Raw genomic sequence first — 15,793 nt, 5'->3', positions numbered from 1 at the left:
AAACATACTTATTGTAGAAACCCAAAACAATATACAATAACTTCAAATTAAAAAGAGTAAGAAAATAAAAACATAGCACATTTAAAATAAAATAAAAATGGCAATTGACCTGGAATCAAATGCAATCATCAAATTAATAATTCCAGAAAATTAGATTCTATTCCCCAGTTTTTACAGATAAAAATTCACTGAGACTTCTGGTAATTTCTTTGGACAAATCTGCAAAAAATGGAAAACAACATTTTTTTCAGCAAACTGACTAAGATATTAGGTCCGAGAGCCAGGTTTGGTACATAGGACAGCACAATAAAATATAAGAATCTTGTTTGATTTTTCTGAAGTGTTCGTAAAAAACGCTATTATAATAACTCGCTTTCAGTACCACAGAGGGCAACATATTAAATTAGTCAATGAAAATGTCTCCAATGAGGAATAGACAAGTTATTATTAAAATAGTTGGCTAGCATCAAAGATCCAAATTATATTGATCACTATCATAGATACATTTTCTGTAAAAAAAATTTTTTTAAATTACACTTTTCTAAATTTCTTAAAATTATGTTTTCTACCTAAAAAAGTTGTATTCCAAAAACACTGGTTTAAACTCTGAAGTTGCCTCATCATATCCTTTAAGCAAGAACTGGGCTTAAGGACCACCCACAGTAACTTCAATTCCCTTCTTACAAGAAGAACCAAATCTATCAACAATTAAAAAGGGCAACTATCTTTTGAATAATTTTCAGCCACTACTTTAAGTGGCATATTCTCATGCAGACCAGATTCCAGACATAAATGTGTGTTAGGCACCAAAGAGGAACTATAAAGCACTGTTCTTATATTTCTAGTTTGCCTTGCTTCTAAAGCTTTTAAATCCTTCTATATACAGTGCTGTGTGTGATCGAGTAAAAGGTTCAATATTTTGGCCTTAAGTAATTTAACTCCACCAGGACAAAATTACTGCCTCTTCAGCTAACAAATTAGATTACAGAAGTCTTTGTGCACTCCATGCAATGGATGACTGGAAGACTCTGATTTATTTGAAGTCTAGATGAACAACTATATAATCTTTTTGTATGATGTTGTGACAAAATAAATAAATAAATAAATAAATAAATAAATAAATAAATAAATAAATAAATAAGTTGTATTTCAATTATGTGCAGGCTAATGATAAAGAGAAAAAAAACAGAGCTGGGGGCTCCTCAGTTGACCAGTTGAGCCAGGACATACATACATATACTCCAACTGAAGTCTAAAGACACTTTGCTATTTTCTCTTTAAGGATATGTCCTTAAAACTCAGCTTTGCCTTATCTCAGGTTGCCTGACCTCAAATATATTGATCTAATGTTAAAGTGATCTGTGTTGTTCAAATCATTACTGAGCTGTAGGGCTTTTGTTTGTGATACAGACGGAGGCTTTATTTTTCTGGGTGAAACTTCAACTATAGCTAGAAAAAAGGGGAGGGGTAACGATTACTTGCAGATGCTTATACTGTTCAGCTGTCCAAAAGGATAGTTTCATGTGGGATGTTTGCATCATTTCAGAATTAACTCTGGATCTGGCTGTTTCAGTGTTTGGACTGAATATTCTGTGTAATCAGTCTGAGTTAGTACTGGTTAGATCAGGGTGTTTTCAGTCACTGAGATTTGTAGCAGTGACAATAATGTCAGGTGAGCCTTAAAATGGATATATGTAAATATTTTTTAAAAAAATTTATATAAAAATATTTTGAAAACAGTGTATTGCCCAGGCATTTCACCAAAAAAACCACCCAGATATAATAAGAATAATGATAATATACATAGTAATTATATCAATATTAATATATTAACTTATTTATACCTATATTCATTATATTCATTATACTAGCATACTTATAGTCTTAGACAAAGTTCATCTTTTACGTGCACATAATAATAAACTTTCTTCATCTAATCTCTAACCATTGATAAAATCTATCCCATGCTATGATAAAGGGACATCTAAAGGGACATCTAACAAGTCCTTTTATCATAGCTTTCTTGTATTATACCTAACAAAAATAATTCTGGCTTTAAATCTATATGCTGCTTAATCATCTTTTTCAGCCATGTGTGTATTTTTGTCCAGGATTTTTTTGCCCTCATACATGTCCACCACATATGATAATAAGTATCAAGCATCTGGTTACATTTCCAGCATTTGGTGGACATATTTTTAAACAGTTTTGCTAATCTTGCTGGTGGCACATGCCACCTATAGAACATTTTGTAAAGGTTTTTCTTATAAACAGTAGCTATTGTCAATTTGTACTTTCTATCCCAAAGTTTCTATCCCATTTGTCTAATTCTATAGCATAGCCAAAGTTTTTTGCCCATACTATCATTGTTTCTTTTACTTGTTCATCTTCCATTTTGAAGTTTAATTTTCTTTTTTTAATTTTAACTATATAATTTTCTTATCAGTTTTTCATCTGTCCCTATTGTATCCGATCAAGTGTTGTTGGTTCTTTGTAGAAACCCCATGTTTTTGCATCTTTCTAATACCTCGATTATATTTGAAGGTGTGGCCACCATGCTAAATCCATTCAATTTTGTAATTCCTGTCTGGTTTTAATTTATTTTATATGTTTAATGTTTTATTTTCTCAATAACAGCTATAATAACTTAGTAATAGAGGAGAAAATGTGTGTGATTTATTTTTATAGTTGTTAGTAATTATTGTTATTTGCTCCATTCTGGTTTTGTTCTTTTAAATTTTGCTAGAATTGATTGAATAAAAATTACTAATTCATTGACATTCCTCAGATTTACAATTGTTGCAGAAACCCTGCCGTCATATGATTGACACTTGGGAGATTCATGAGCAGCTGTCATTTATGACCATAACAGGGTCCTATAATCATGTGATTGACATTTGCGTGCTTCATAGCTGACTTCTGACAAGCAGTTAGACGTAGAGAAATTGGCAGTAAAATCATAAGTTGCAGTTATGTGATGTCTCATTTAATGACTTGTGTAATTTGTTTAATGACCACAGCAGAAGTAGTGTACATCTAGCAGGATCACATGATATTTTGCTTATTAACCACACCGCTTAGCAATGGGAGATCCAATTGCAGATCCAATTGTAGTCATTAAAATGTAACTACTTGTACTGTGTGACTTTTGAATATTGTGTACTATGCAACCATATGCATCTGCAATTGTTTGAAGCAATCAATGTATAAGTTTCAAGATCACTTTATAGTTTTACTTACTTAGATTTTCCATTTCAGAAACAATAAAGCTATCCAAAGCATCTCTTGAAATCATTAAAGCAGCCGTCTTATTTAGGTTTGTGATGCTGCTTCCGTAGGTGTTTCAGGTGTCTCTACAAGTAGGTGCACGTACTTACCATTTCACCACACAACACTATACAATAAAAAGGGATTAGTTTCCCAAAATAGTTGCCTGTATGACTATTTTCATTTGTTTTTTTGGGGGGGAGGTAGTACTTCTACAGTTTTGCATGACGCATGGTATCGTTTTTTAGTGTTTCACCGCCTTAATCTGCAAGTCTCTTCAATCACTTGGAAACTGTGTGAATGCACAGAAATAATGTGCTGCCTTGCATAGGCTGGAATGGAAAGTCCAAGTTGCCAGTTGGGCAATGATTTTCATTTATAGGGAAGGCATTCACGGGGTTCAGTCTGAGGACAGATAAAGCCAAGCTTGGTCTTGGGCCCGACAGAGGGAAAGCATGAAGAAAAAGCAGGACACCATAAAGGGAAGAGGAAGCGGCTGGGGAAAATTCCAGATGACCCTAGTTCCTCGTTTTCCCATTCCTTGAGCAGAAACTTGGGGGAAGACACTTATCCCCAGCCTCAGTGACATAATATCTAAGCAACACATAGTACGGGTTCCCATCGACTCCTTCCAACCTGGGCTTGCCCAATCAAAAACGGGCCGAAATGACCGAGTCTCCAAAAATTTCTTGGTACGGGAAGGTGGCACCTCCTCCTTCCATTGGCGTCGCCATAAATGCCTTTCCCCAGAGTCCCCCGGCGTCCTCAGCAGAGATACCTTTCAGGCAGGCGGGCGGGCGAGCGCCAGTGGCATTTGCTTCGGGTTCCTGAGAGACGCGCTCTTCAGCCAGGCTCGTGTGTGGCGCTGCTGTCTCTCCCGCCCCCGCCCCCCCGTTTGGCTGCATCCGAGGGTATTCGGGTATCGCCGACCGAATCTACATCTGCTGAATGGTCCCAGGGTAGTCATGAACCAGGCCCCGGACCCCAGTGGCCCCGAGCAATCTGAGAGAGATGCCCGAAGCTCGGCTCATTTCCCGCCGACTGCCGGTGGGGGTCCCGTTAGTGGGATGCCTCAGACGCCCGGCCTGTCCCAACTCGTGCAAAAGTAAGAGGTGTCCGCGCGTGGAGCTGGGGCGGGGGTGGGGGGGGGCGGAGAAAGGGGGAGGGGAGGGGGAGGAAAAGAGCGAGCGAGGCTAACGGTCGTCTGACCTTTCTTGCCGCCGCGCCGCCCCGCTTCCCGGACAGAGGCAATAAGAGCGACGGGGAACCCTTTGGCCTTGGTCTCGAATAGCTCCGGGAGCTTGGGCGGGCTGCCCCTTGCCCCTCTATGGTGTGCCTTCCCGCGGCCACGTGTTAAACGAGGTTCCCAAAGCCAGAAATGTGGTCCCTTGTCACTGTCCAAAAAGTCGTTCGGGGTGGGTGGGTATGGAACTTTACCTTTCTTCCGTAAGATCGCGTTGCGTATCGTTTCTCTTTCCATTTGCTGACTTGTCAAGTAAGCAAAAGCAAAAATAAATAAATAAATAAAAATCAAGAAAATCATACAAATGCAAACTTTACGGCCCTCTGGTACTTAGGTAGTAAGCCCCTTAGTTTGCTCATTTAAGCGTTTATTTTTAGTGGTCCCGTTTTCTGGGCCCGAGGTGCTCAAGTGTAGTGGTTCATATTGTGCATTGTAACGGAAGTGTAAACTTGTCAAAACATCACATAAGAAAATGCACTTGATTAAAGGCTTTGTAGCGGTTATAGCGCTAATAAGGATATCTATCTAGGGAAGGCGGAGAGTTTAGATTTTCCTGTCTGAAGTATAGGAAAAGATAGACATGTCTTGTTTATATGTATTTAGAGTATTTGTAAAAGATATCGTTGAATTTCTGATGACAATATTTTGTCATCTGGTTATAACGTTAGAGTGAAATAAATCAGATTACAGTTTGGTCAGTAATTTTAATATTAAATTATTTTACCAGTTATCTGCAATCTCTTCACACTCCTCAGTTTGCTTTTATCTAGAAAAAATCACATCCTTTTAGTCTCTGTTTAGGAAAAAGCTTAATTTTCATAATGAGAAATAGTACTAAGGAAACGTATGTGTATATGAATTTATTGAAAAAAGAAAATCATTATGCCTTAACAAAATGAAAGATTCCTATTTTGCTATGTTGTTATTAAACGGTGGTGGAAATTGAATCTGAAGTGAACCTGAAATGTTTAAGTTGTTTGCAATTGGAAAATATTGTTTTTTTAAAAAGCGGGGGCCACTTTTCATTCAATGGTGAGAATGAGAAAGAATAAGTATAATTTCATATTCCTTAATATTCAAAGGAGTTTATAGCAGTAGATGTTAATTTCTACTTTGTAATGTAGGCAAGAATTTGGTTTTGTTTTTTTTTTGCTAAAATATAAACGAGTGAAAATTTATAAGAATGACGAAGTGAATATTTTCTTTATTGCTATGTGGCCAACATTGAAATCTGTATCCGTGGTAATAAATCCCATTGGAAGGTACTGTTAGATTCGTGGAGATGGCTGAATTTGGTCCTCAAGATAAAGAATAGATTTTTAATCAGTTGTTTATCAGTTTTTGTTTTGGTCGTACAATGAAAAACACTGATGAAGTTATATATATTATTTTGAGTTAGTTCTATATGTGTTGAGAAGTAGCTTGTTTTTTCAAAACCACTCTTTAGAATCACTTTCTCCCTAGTATATTTAGCCTGTATCATCTAAATCAAGGATAAATTATAAAGTTTAAAATAGTGTATTTATGAGAAATTTCGGCTGGTGAAATACACAAATTAAAAATGAGTGCCAGCCTTCAAAAATTGAAGAAAAGGCCGTAATGTCCACAGCCATTCTCTTATCATAGTGGCATGGTGTAAAATAGCAAATGTCTGAACTTCTGTCTGGGTAGTGGAATAGGATCACTGTATTTGTAACTGTATTGCATAATTTAATCTCTACATGGTGACATACTGTAATTAGTGCACCTAATACTTCACTAAACAGAAAACCACTAGTCGTATGTTGTAATTTTGATCATGATTTGAATGTTTTAGTAAAACAAAACAAAAAGGTGGTTAACATAGATTTTTAAATTTTATGTGAAAATTTAATTATGAAGAATGTATTTTTAAATTATTATAAGGTTCATGGTATTTTCCTACTTTTGTACTACATTGACAGAAATTATATAATTATATATATAGGTGGTTGTTATTAATCTGCAACATTCCTGTCTGAAAAAAGACAACAATAGGATAATTTTCTAAAAGAAATAAAAGATTTAAGACAGTTTAGATTTCTATAATTATATGTTTTTCAGGTTTTCTTTTATCTATTGATTTTTTAAAAGAAAATACTCAATTTGAGTTTATCACATGGGTGACAGGAACCAATTAAATTCTGTTCACTAAGATGACTTTTCCAATTTTATTACAGAATATAAAATTCTATAATATCTGAATATATATTTGCTATAGATTATGTATCGTAAAATATAATTTGGAAGACTTGACAGAAATTATAACAATGGCCACACAAATATAATACTCAGCCACTCAGACCCCTTGAACATGAGACGATGGCATATAAAAAATAGATGATAGCTGTCTAAAACTAGAACTACCTTCCTTTTAAAACTTGTAGAATCTTCAGGCTATGAAGATATGGCAACTAATCTATATTTTATTATTCATTCCAACTGGTATTCAGTTTGAATTAGCTTTTCAGAATGTAAAGTTTTGTTGGTGGTAAAATTAAGGAACTACAACCAAATGCTTTAGTCTTTTCTATAATATCAACGGTAAATATGAGTTTTAAAAACTGGAAATTTAATACTTCTGTTCCCATAAGCAGACACACTTGAAAATCATTGTGAATGTGTTTATTAATATTCTGAGAATATTACAATATAAGATTAATACATTGATATGAGTAAATTTACTAATACTATCAGTGAAGCTTTACTTTAAAGAGGAACAAGTGAAGCATCTTGAATTTTAACTGATAACATTAAGAAATGGTAATGGATTTAAGAGTGAAATATACAATTTCTTTGACTAATTTTTAAGGAGTTTGTAAATAAACAGTTATGAATATTTTTCTTTTGATGGCATTTGCAACAAGTTGCTATAAAGATGTAATCATCTGTTTTATATAAATTATGTATCACTTGCAATCTGTTGGTTAGTATGTATCATGGATATATTAATTGTATTTATTTCACTGAATCTATAATTTACTTACAATGTGTCACACTAAATTTAATGGGATTACTTTCAAATAAGTGCATAATAGTAGGATTGTCAAGCTGCAATAATGAAAAAAGATTATTAAACATGCATCAAGACTTGATACAACCATGACCTTTTATACTTGTGTCCTGGTGTCAGACACAACTACATAACTTATGTGGTTTCTGTCATAACTTTGTAACATGTATTATTTGCTCTTTGCTGTCGTTTGGATGCCATTTTTGTCCTCCTGGGCTAAAACATGTAAAATAGTTAGGTTTGTGGGCTATATTTAAATTATCTGAGGGCTGCATAAGAGAAGCCTAGGACCCTTGTTTAAATGCTCACTAAGAATACATGGTTATTTTGATCTGAATACATTTAGAGTAAAACTATGGTATCTCTGTATGATTCCAAAAGAGATTTTTGTCTGTGAAACTGTATAGTGACTATCTGAGTGCAAAGTATTTAAAATTCAAGGTAAATTGTTAGAGAGAAAAAATAAAGTTCATTTGAAGACTATAACTGACAATGTGAAGAAATATATTTTCCCTGTCACCGTCTGATCTGTTCAGTGGTTGTAGTAAGGAATTCATTAAATCCTGATCTGATATATAAGGGGCAGTCTGTCAGTATTTTGCTATGGTTGTTCTGCTTAATGTTTCTTGAGAGAGAGAAGGTAAATTGCTCACATCTAGTCTGACTGGAATATATCGTTTTAATATCCTGTTTCTCACAAAATAAGACATCCCCTGATAATAAGCCCAATCGGGCTTTTGAGCGCATGGCAATAAGACCAAGCGCTTCAGGGTTCAAAAAAATATAAGACAGGATCTTATTTTTGGGGAAACATGGTAGAAATAATGGTCTAATTACACTGATCAGTTTAAGTTTTTTGTTTCTGAGGATGCCCTCAAGTTTTGCAAGAATATTTTTGCAAAAAATATTTTTATGTGACTATAATTATTCTTGACTTGGCAAGAAAAGTCATAAGAAAATTGATTTTATTTTAGTGAGTGCTAGTATCAGTACAGTTTTGACTGAAATGATGCCCTTAATGTTGAAAGTGTCAATCAGCCTTCCTTGCTAAAATAAACAATTGTTATCTAAAAGTTTCTGATAAATGTTTCAAACAAGTTAATTTAGTATTATAGTTTCTTTAGAATATACATTTGGCTGTCTTGGTCTCCAGTAACTGTCTACTGGTGAATGAAATAACTTTTTAGTAATAAGTATTTAGCATAAAGAAGCTTCTCTGGTATCTATTAATGACATTTCAAAAGACAATCCCTCTCTTCAAGCTTTCAAGTTTGTTCAAAATTTTAATTTAAATATCTAGCTTTGTAACATGATGTGATTTTATTTTGATACATATATAATGTGAATATTTTTTGGAGGATAGGATATAAAATAGCCGATTTCCTCTTCCTCCTCCTCCTCCTCCTCTTCCTCTTCTATGCTTTCTTTCATCATTATGTAGTCTTAAATTATCAAAAATAGTATCTAAACTAAAGGTGTCTTGTCAGAAAAACATGACTTACCTGTGACTCTAGAACTATATGAAATTATATTGGTTGATGGTCTTTTTGTGGGGATGGGGGACAGACTGAAGCCATGTGTCCATATTAGTTTTATTAGACCTCCTAGCAGTCTTTAACACAATAATTTATTAGGATTTTTTAAGACAACTGAAACCTGTCTGGTACAATCTAGCCACTTACAGATGTATTAAAATTCAAAATTTGCATTACCACCCAGTATTGTGGGGAAGCTAGTAATCAGAAGACTATCAGGTTGGGGAAGGTTGGTTCAAAGATTTGGCAATTAAGGTTAAGATATATCCTGTTGTCTGATTGCTTATCTGTCTGAAATATTTTTTTATCAATGCATCAAGTGAATTGGTGATTTTAATGCTATTTATACTTATGTAATATAATTGTAACTTGTGTTTGAATTATTTTGTTCATTAAATTCTGTCCTATATATATATAATAGATATTTTTCTAGAATTCTAAATATTCTGCATAGAACATATTTGTTTTTGGGGAAAAGCAATAAATTTTAGGAGCAGTGTTTGTAAATGTTGGTAGAATCCATTTAATTCAGGAGAAAAGATCTCTGCCCTGGTTTACTTAGGAAGAGGAAATCATCAATTGTCTTGTCAACAGTTCACCTGGTGATTGGGATTTGTGTCAAAAGCGTGCATTTGCCATCCATCTCACTTGTTAGAATGAGCACGTTATTTCAATAAGAAATGCAAGTATTCATTATGTACATCAACTTAAAGAAATTAAAAAAGAGTTGAAAGTCTTAATCTCAATTTAGTCCTGCCATCAGATATAACACATAAACACACTGAAAAAATACAAACATAACAAAATCAAACAAAAGTTCAGATCATTTTCCATAACCATAAATGACTAACTTGCACCTAGCTTCTAATTTTATTTTCCCAGTCTTTAATGTTTCTGTGTGCTATCTAGATTGACAGGTCAGATTTGACTGACAGATCAAATTAGATATTTATTTATTTATTTATTTATTTATTTATTTGTTTGTTTATTTATTTATAATTTGTCAAATTTATATGGCTGCCGAGCTTACATAAAGTGACTCTGGATAGCATACAATAAAACCACCAATTGAAACATTCTATATTGTTCAGAAAAATTCTTGTCTTGGAATCTCTTACAATGAGATATTGCCAAGATTGTACAAACCATTATTGAATTAGATATATTTCATTTAGTTCATTTTTTTCACTTTAGCAAACTTTCAGAGTGTTTATAAAACTACATTGCTAAAGATATTTTTAATAATGGGCAACTGGGCACAGAAGTGTACAACTGGGCATCATTGATATATTATTGATACTTTAATGTGGCTTCATGCAGACATTGAAACAGAAAGGGGAGAGAAAAGCCGTGAGGCATCATGCAAAGCAAGGGCTTAGACCTTGATTGCTATCTTCTTTCAATACTAATTGAACCTGGACCTGGAGGAAGGAGAATCACCACAAAATGATGCCCCTCCCGAGTCCCCTAAACTGGTCCAAAAGCTAACAATATCAAAGACCACCAAAAGATCAAGGTGAGCCAGGCCGAATGTACTACTCTCATACCGAATTTGTCATGGGTAATCAAGAAGATTGACCAGAAATCATCTCAGTACTATATAGTGGTCTACTTCTATCCTGATGCATGTCCCTTGCCTCCTGCTATATCTCCTATTGTCCATTATCACTGTGATATTCTCTCTTGTTCCTAAACACTTCCAGATACCCTTTAACCCAGGGATAAAATACACTGGGTTCTGGAGAACCGGTAGTGGAAATTTTGAACAGTTTGGAGAACCGGCAAATACCACTTCTGGCTGACTCCAGTGTGGGGTGGGAATGGAGATTTTGCAGTATCCTTCTCTTGCCATGCCCGCCAAGCCACACCATGGCCACCAAGCCATGCCCACAGAACCGGTAATAAAAAAAATTGGATTTCACCACTGCTTTAACTCATACATAACCGCCCGGCCGCCCTGTTTCGGGTGACCCGTTCCCTTCTTCATCAGGGGGGACGGGATGACCCCTTACAGGGACGTGCCGAGGAGTTTAGCGGTTATCTATACGATAAAATCGCTCAGCTTTGGGATAGCTTGGACCAAGATTGCGATGATCCAGATGAGATGACTGAGGCTCGTCTTGTTGATGTGGTTTGGGATGAGTTTGATTCTGTGGCTCCCAAGGACATGGACAGGTTGCTGGGGAGGCTGCATGCCACTACATGTTTACTGGACCCGTGCCCCTCCTGGCTGGTGCTGGCCACTCAGGATGTGACACGAGGCTGGCTCCGGGGTATTATAAATGCTTCTTTGATGGAGGGGGTCTTTCCCGCCGCCTTGAAAGAGGCGGTGGTGAGACCCCTCCTCAAGAAGCCTTCCCTGGACCCAGCTGTTTTGGGTAATTATCGTCCAGTCTCCAACCTTCGCTTTGTGGCGAAGGTTGTAGAGAGTGTGGTGGCATGGCAGTTCCCTCAGTACCTGGAGGAAGCTGTCTATCTAGACCCGTTCCAGTCCGGCTTCCGGCCCGGGTATAGCATGGAGACAGCTTTGGTCGCGTTGGTGGATGACCTCTGGAGGGCCAGGGATAGGGGTTGTTCCTCTGCCCTGGTCCTGTTGGATCTCTCATCGGCTTTTGATACCATCGACCATGGTATCCTGCTGCGCCGGTTGGAGGGGTTGGGAGTGGAGGCACCGCTTATCGGTGGTTCTCCTCCTACCTCTCCGACCGTCGCAGATGGTGTTGACAGGGGGGCAGAGATCGGCCGCAAAGCGCCTCACTTGTGGGGTGCCGCAGGGGTCGATTCTCTCGCCTCTCCTGTTCAACATCTACATGAAGCCGTTGGGCGAGGTCATCAGTGGCTTTGGGGTGAGTTATCATCTGTACGCTGATGATACCCAGCTGTACTTTTCCACCCCAGGCCACCCCAGCGAAGCTGTCGAAGTGCTGTCCCGTTGTTTGGAGGCCGTACGGGTCTGGATGGGGAGAAACAGACTCAGACTCAATCCATCCAAGACGGAGTGGCTGTGGATGCCGGCATCCCGGTACAGTCAGCTGCAACCGCGGCTGACTGTTGGGGGCGAGTCACTGGCCCCAACGGAAAGGGTGCGCAACTTGGGCGTTCTCCTGGATGAACGGCTGTCGTTTGAAGATCACTTGACGGCCGTCTCCAGGAGAGCTTTTTACCAGGTCCGCCTGGTCCGCCAGTTGCGCCCCTTTCTTGACCGGGATGCCTTATGCACGGTCACTCACGCCTCGCCACTTCTCGACTGGATTATTGCAATGCTCTACATGGGGCTACCCCTGAAGTGTACCCGGAGACTGCAGTTAGTCCAGAATGCAGCTGCGCGGGTGATTGAGGGAGCACCGCGTTGCTCCCGGGTAACACCACTCCTGCACAGTCTGCACTGGCTACCTGTGGTCTTCCGGGTGCGCTTCAAGGTTTTGGTTACCACCTTCAAAGCGCTCCATGGCTTAGGGCCCGGTACTTACGGGACCGCCTGCTGTTTCCACATGCCTCCCACCGATCCGCACGCCTCACAGAGAGGGTCTTCTCAGGTGCCGTCCGCCAAGCAGTGTCGGCTGGCGGCCCCAGGGAAGGTCCTTCTGTGGGAGCACCTACTCTGGAACGAACTTCCCCGGTTTACGCCAATTGCCTGACCTTCGGACCTTCCGCCGGGAACTGAAAACTTATTTATTTATACAAGCGGGACTGGCCTGATTTTTAAATTTTAAATTTAAATTTTAAACTTTTAATGGTAATTTTATTGGGTATTTTTATGGTCAATCGACGGTTTTAATTTGGCCTTTTATTGAATAAGTTTTTTAATTATTATTTTAATATGTATATTAATTGTTTTAAATGAAGGCTGTACACCGCCCTGAGTCCTTCGGGAGAAGGGCGGTATAGAAGTTTGATAAATAAATAAATAAATAAATAAATAAATAAATACATCTCACCATTTCCTTTAGCTATCAAGAGTCCCAGTCAGGAGTGAAATGCTACCGGTTTGGTCCAGTTCGCCCAAACCGGTAGTAATAAATGCTACAGGTTCGGGTGAACCGGTAGTAAAAAAAATGCTACCGGTTCGCCTGAACCAGTATTTCTGGCAATCAGCTGTGCCGCATGATTTATATTCGCTAGAAAGCAGCGAATCTAAATCGCGAGGCACAGCTGTTCCCACCCCCCCGCTCTTCTACTTACATTTGAAGATTCAGAAAAGGCTTCTTAATCTTCCTGTTGTGGCTCCATTCCCCCCCCCCGGCCTGGCCTCCTGCCAGAGAGTGACTCAGAGAGTGAGGGGGAAGGGCCATCAGGGCTCCCCTCCGCAGGGCCGGCCTCTCTGGCTCAGCTCCAGGAGCCAGAGGCAGGCCAGGTGGAGGAGGTGATGAGGCCTCTGTCGCCTGTATCTCCCCCCGCCCAGGAACGCTTCCAGACCCAGCTGTGGACAATCAGTCCTGGTTAGATCCCAGGTTTCGTAGACAAGAGAGGCGGGAACAACAAAAAAGGAGATGGGGCAGGTCTAGAGAGTGCTGAGTCACGGAGCCACACCCCACAGGGTATAAAAGCAGGAGGGGCTGCTCTACTACTTCGTGACGGACAAAACAAACTGACTGGAGAAAATTTGAGCTGAACTATTTGACTGAGCATTTGGCCTGAATTGCTGTTTGTTCCTGACTTCCTGGTTGCTCCAGTAACGAGCTTCTGTGAAGCCGGCATCTGGGAACATAAAGAAAACCTTGACAGACAATCGCTGATTTGCTGCCAGAGCTGATAGCTGCTGTGGACTACATTGCTGGCTAATTGAGTCAGTTCACGTGTTTCCTGGACTGAGGTGGGGGGGACAGAACACTTCCTTTTTCAATACTGCTTGGTAGCACCTGCGGTGCACCTGTGCATGAAGCGCACATTTGGCGCACACCGCACATGCACGTGTGCAGCAAACCGGTAGCAAACTTCAGAGCATTTCTCCCCTGGTCCCAGTCATAACCCAACCACAGTTCATTTCTATTCAGCCAGGATGCTTCTGACCTTGCACTCAGGACCTCTGAGCTGACTCAGTGTCCCCTTAGTCTCAAAACCCAGCTTTCAGCAGGAAAAAAGACAACAGACACAATTTCACCAAACTAGGGCAAACTACTATTCTTCATTCGCTCTTTTACTGAGGAGGGTGGAATAGAGGGCTCAAGCCTGAACCCTTGAGAACAGTATTTTACCCTCCAAGCTGCCTTTATCCTCATAGTAACTCTTCAGTTCCAGTTCCAAGTGTTCTTCTAAAGGCAAAGTGGCACCCATCCAGTGTTCTACTTACATTTCCCTTAGAAAGAGAAATTTAATTTCTACATTAATGAATTATTCTTTAATGGTTTTAAGCAACAGAATAGAAGCAAACATCCCAGTCCTTGCTTCTGTAAGACTAGCAGAGATTCTACAAGAAAAACACTAGCTGTAGGAAGAATGCTAAGACTTTCTGTTCCATTTAAAATTAAAATAGAAATTTATTTTTAATTTTTTTTTATTAGTATACTTACTGGTATTTTCATGCTTTCTTCCTTTCTATATTATTATGGTGTTTTTAAGACGTAAACAGTTTGTTGTTGAGAAATGATAGGCTGTTTATTGATGCTGATCCTTTGTTCATTTAATTCTGATTCAGTTTTTATCATAATAAATTGAATATTGTTGAATTGTATAAAGGTATAATAAACTATATGTATGAATTTGGAAAATGTATTTCTAATTTGTAGATTTTTAAAATCTTACAGTAAGCTGATTTATGTTAAGTTCCTTCCATTGGGTACTTCCCCAGTATAATACTTTTGATTAATATCTAAACAGGGAATTTTATATCCACCCAGGACCATGAAATCTTGTCATTCTAGGCAAAGAGAATTAACTTTTATTGGCTGTATCTGACTCAAAATCCTTGCACAAAGTAAAAATAAAGTTCTTTCATAAATCCTTAAACCAATTTCTGTATTCCATGAGAGACGAAGTCATGAAAGATGATACCTTAAACCATATATTATGTGAAAGAAAGAAGGAAGGAAAATTGGTTGTCATTGAGATTTAAAATTCAATCTTTACAATATTATCTAACTCACCAGAAGAGGATGCCAGAAACAGAAGATCATTATATACATGAGTACGTATGTTCTCCTCCTACTCCATGGAAAGGTTTAATTTGTTTAGAATTTATTTGCACATTTTTATATTTTTCAGTCTCATTTTATATTCATTCATTCATTCATTCATTCATTCATTCATTCATTCATTCATTCATTCATTCTCCTTTTGGCCACATTTATTTATTTTATCATGCCAGTCTACTACCATAATATACTTTAAGTAATATATGCTTGTTTACAAGACTATATTTTAAAATAACATTTCTATAATTTATTTCATACTAAACCGATGCAGATACTAAAAGAGAATGAAATATAAAATGCGAAGGAGGAACATAAATTTTCTCTTAGTGAGACTTTAAAGATAACTTTAATTATAGAAAAATGTAGTGTAAAATCAAAAGAATCTATTACTGTTATAAGTTTCATATATAAGTGGTTTTGTTTGTACTGATGGCTTTATTGCTTTGAAGAATAATTTAATAAAAGCAGCTATACTCTAGGCTACGGGAAGTCTTAACCAAATTTCATGCTGCTGGACTCCGTGCAAAATGCAGCAAATGTCAGATTGGAGTCCGGGAGGTCAAATTCCTGAGGTACAGGATCACCG

The 15,793-nt window shown here is 37.9% G+C and overlaps 1 protein-coding gene across 2 annotated transcripts in view; it reads left to right on the top strand.

The window, feature by feature from the left end:
* The first annotated feature begins 4,111 nt into the window (after positions 1-4,111).
* The window catches only part of RBM20 (RNA binding motif protein 20), a 103,403-nt gene continuing 91,721 nt past the window's right edge, over positions 4,112-15,793 (top strand). For both annotated transcript variants that reach the window (XM_058188795.1, XM_058188794.1), the window contains exon 1: positions 4,112-4,372. In XM_058188795.1, the coding sequence (XP_058044778.1) occupies positions 4,233-4,372 (140 nt within the window). In that variant the 5' untranslated portion in view covers positions 4,112-4,232. The remainder of the gene's footprint in view (positions 4,373-15,793) is intronic.

This window comes from Ahaetulla prasina, chromosome 6 (assembly GCF_028640845.1).
Source record: "Ahaetulla prasina isolate Xishuangbanna chromosome 6, ASM2864084v1, whole genome shotgun sequence".
Classification (NCBI taxonomy): domain Eukaryota; kingdom Metazoa; phylum Chordata; class Lepidosauria; order Squamata; family Colubridae; genus Ahaetulla; species Ahaetulla prasina.
This window is presented reverse-complemented; position numbering and strand designations above follow the sequence as displayed.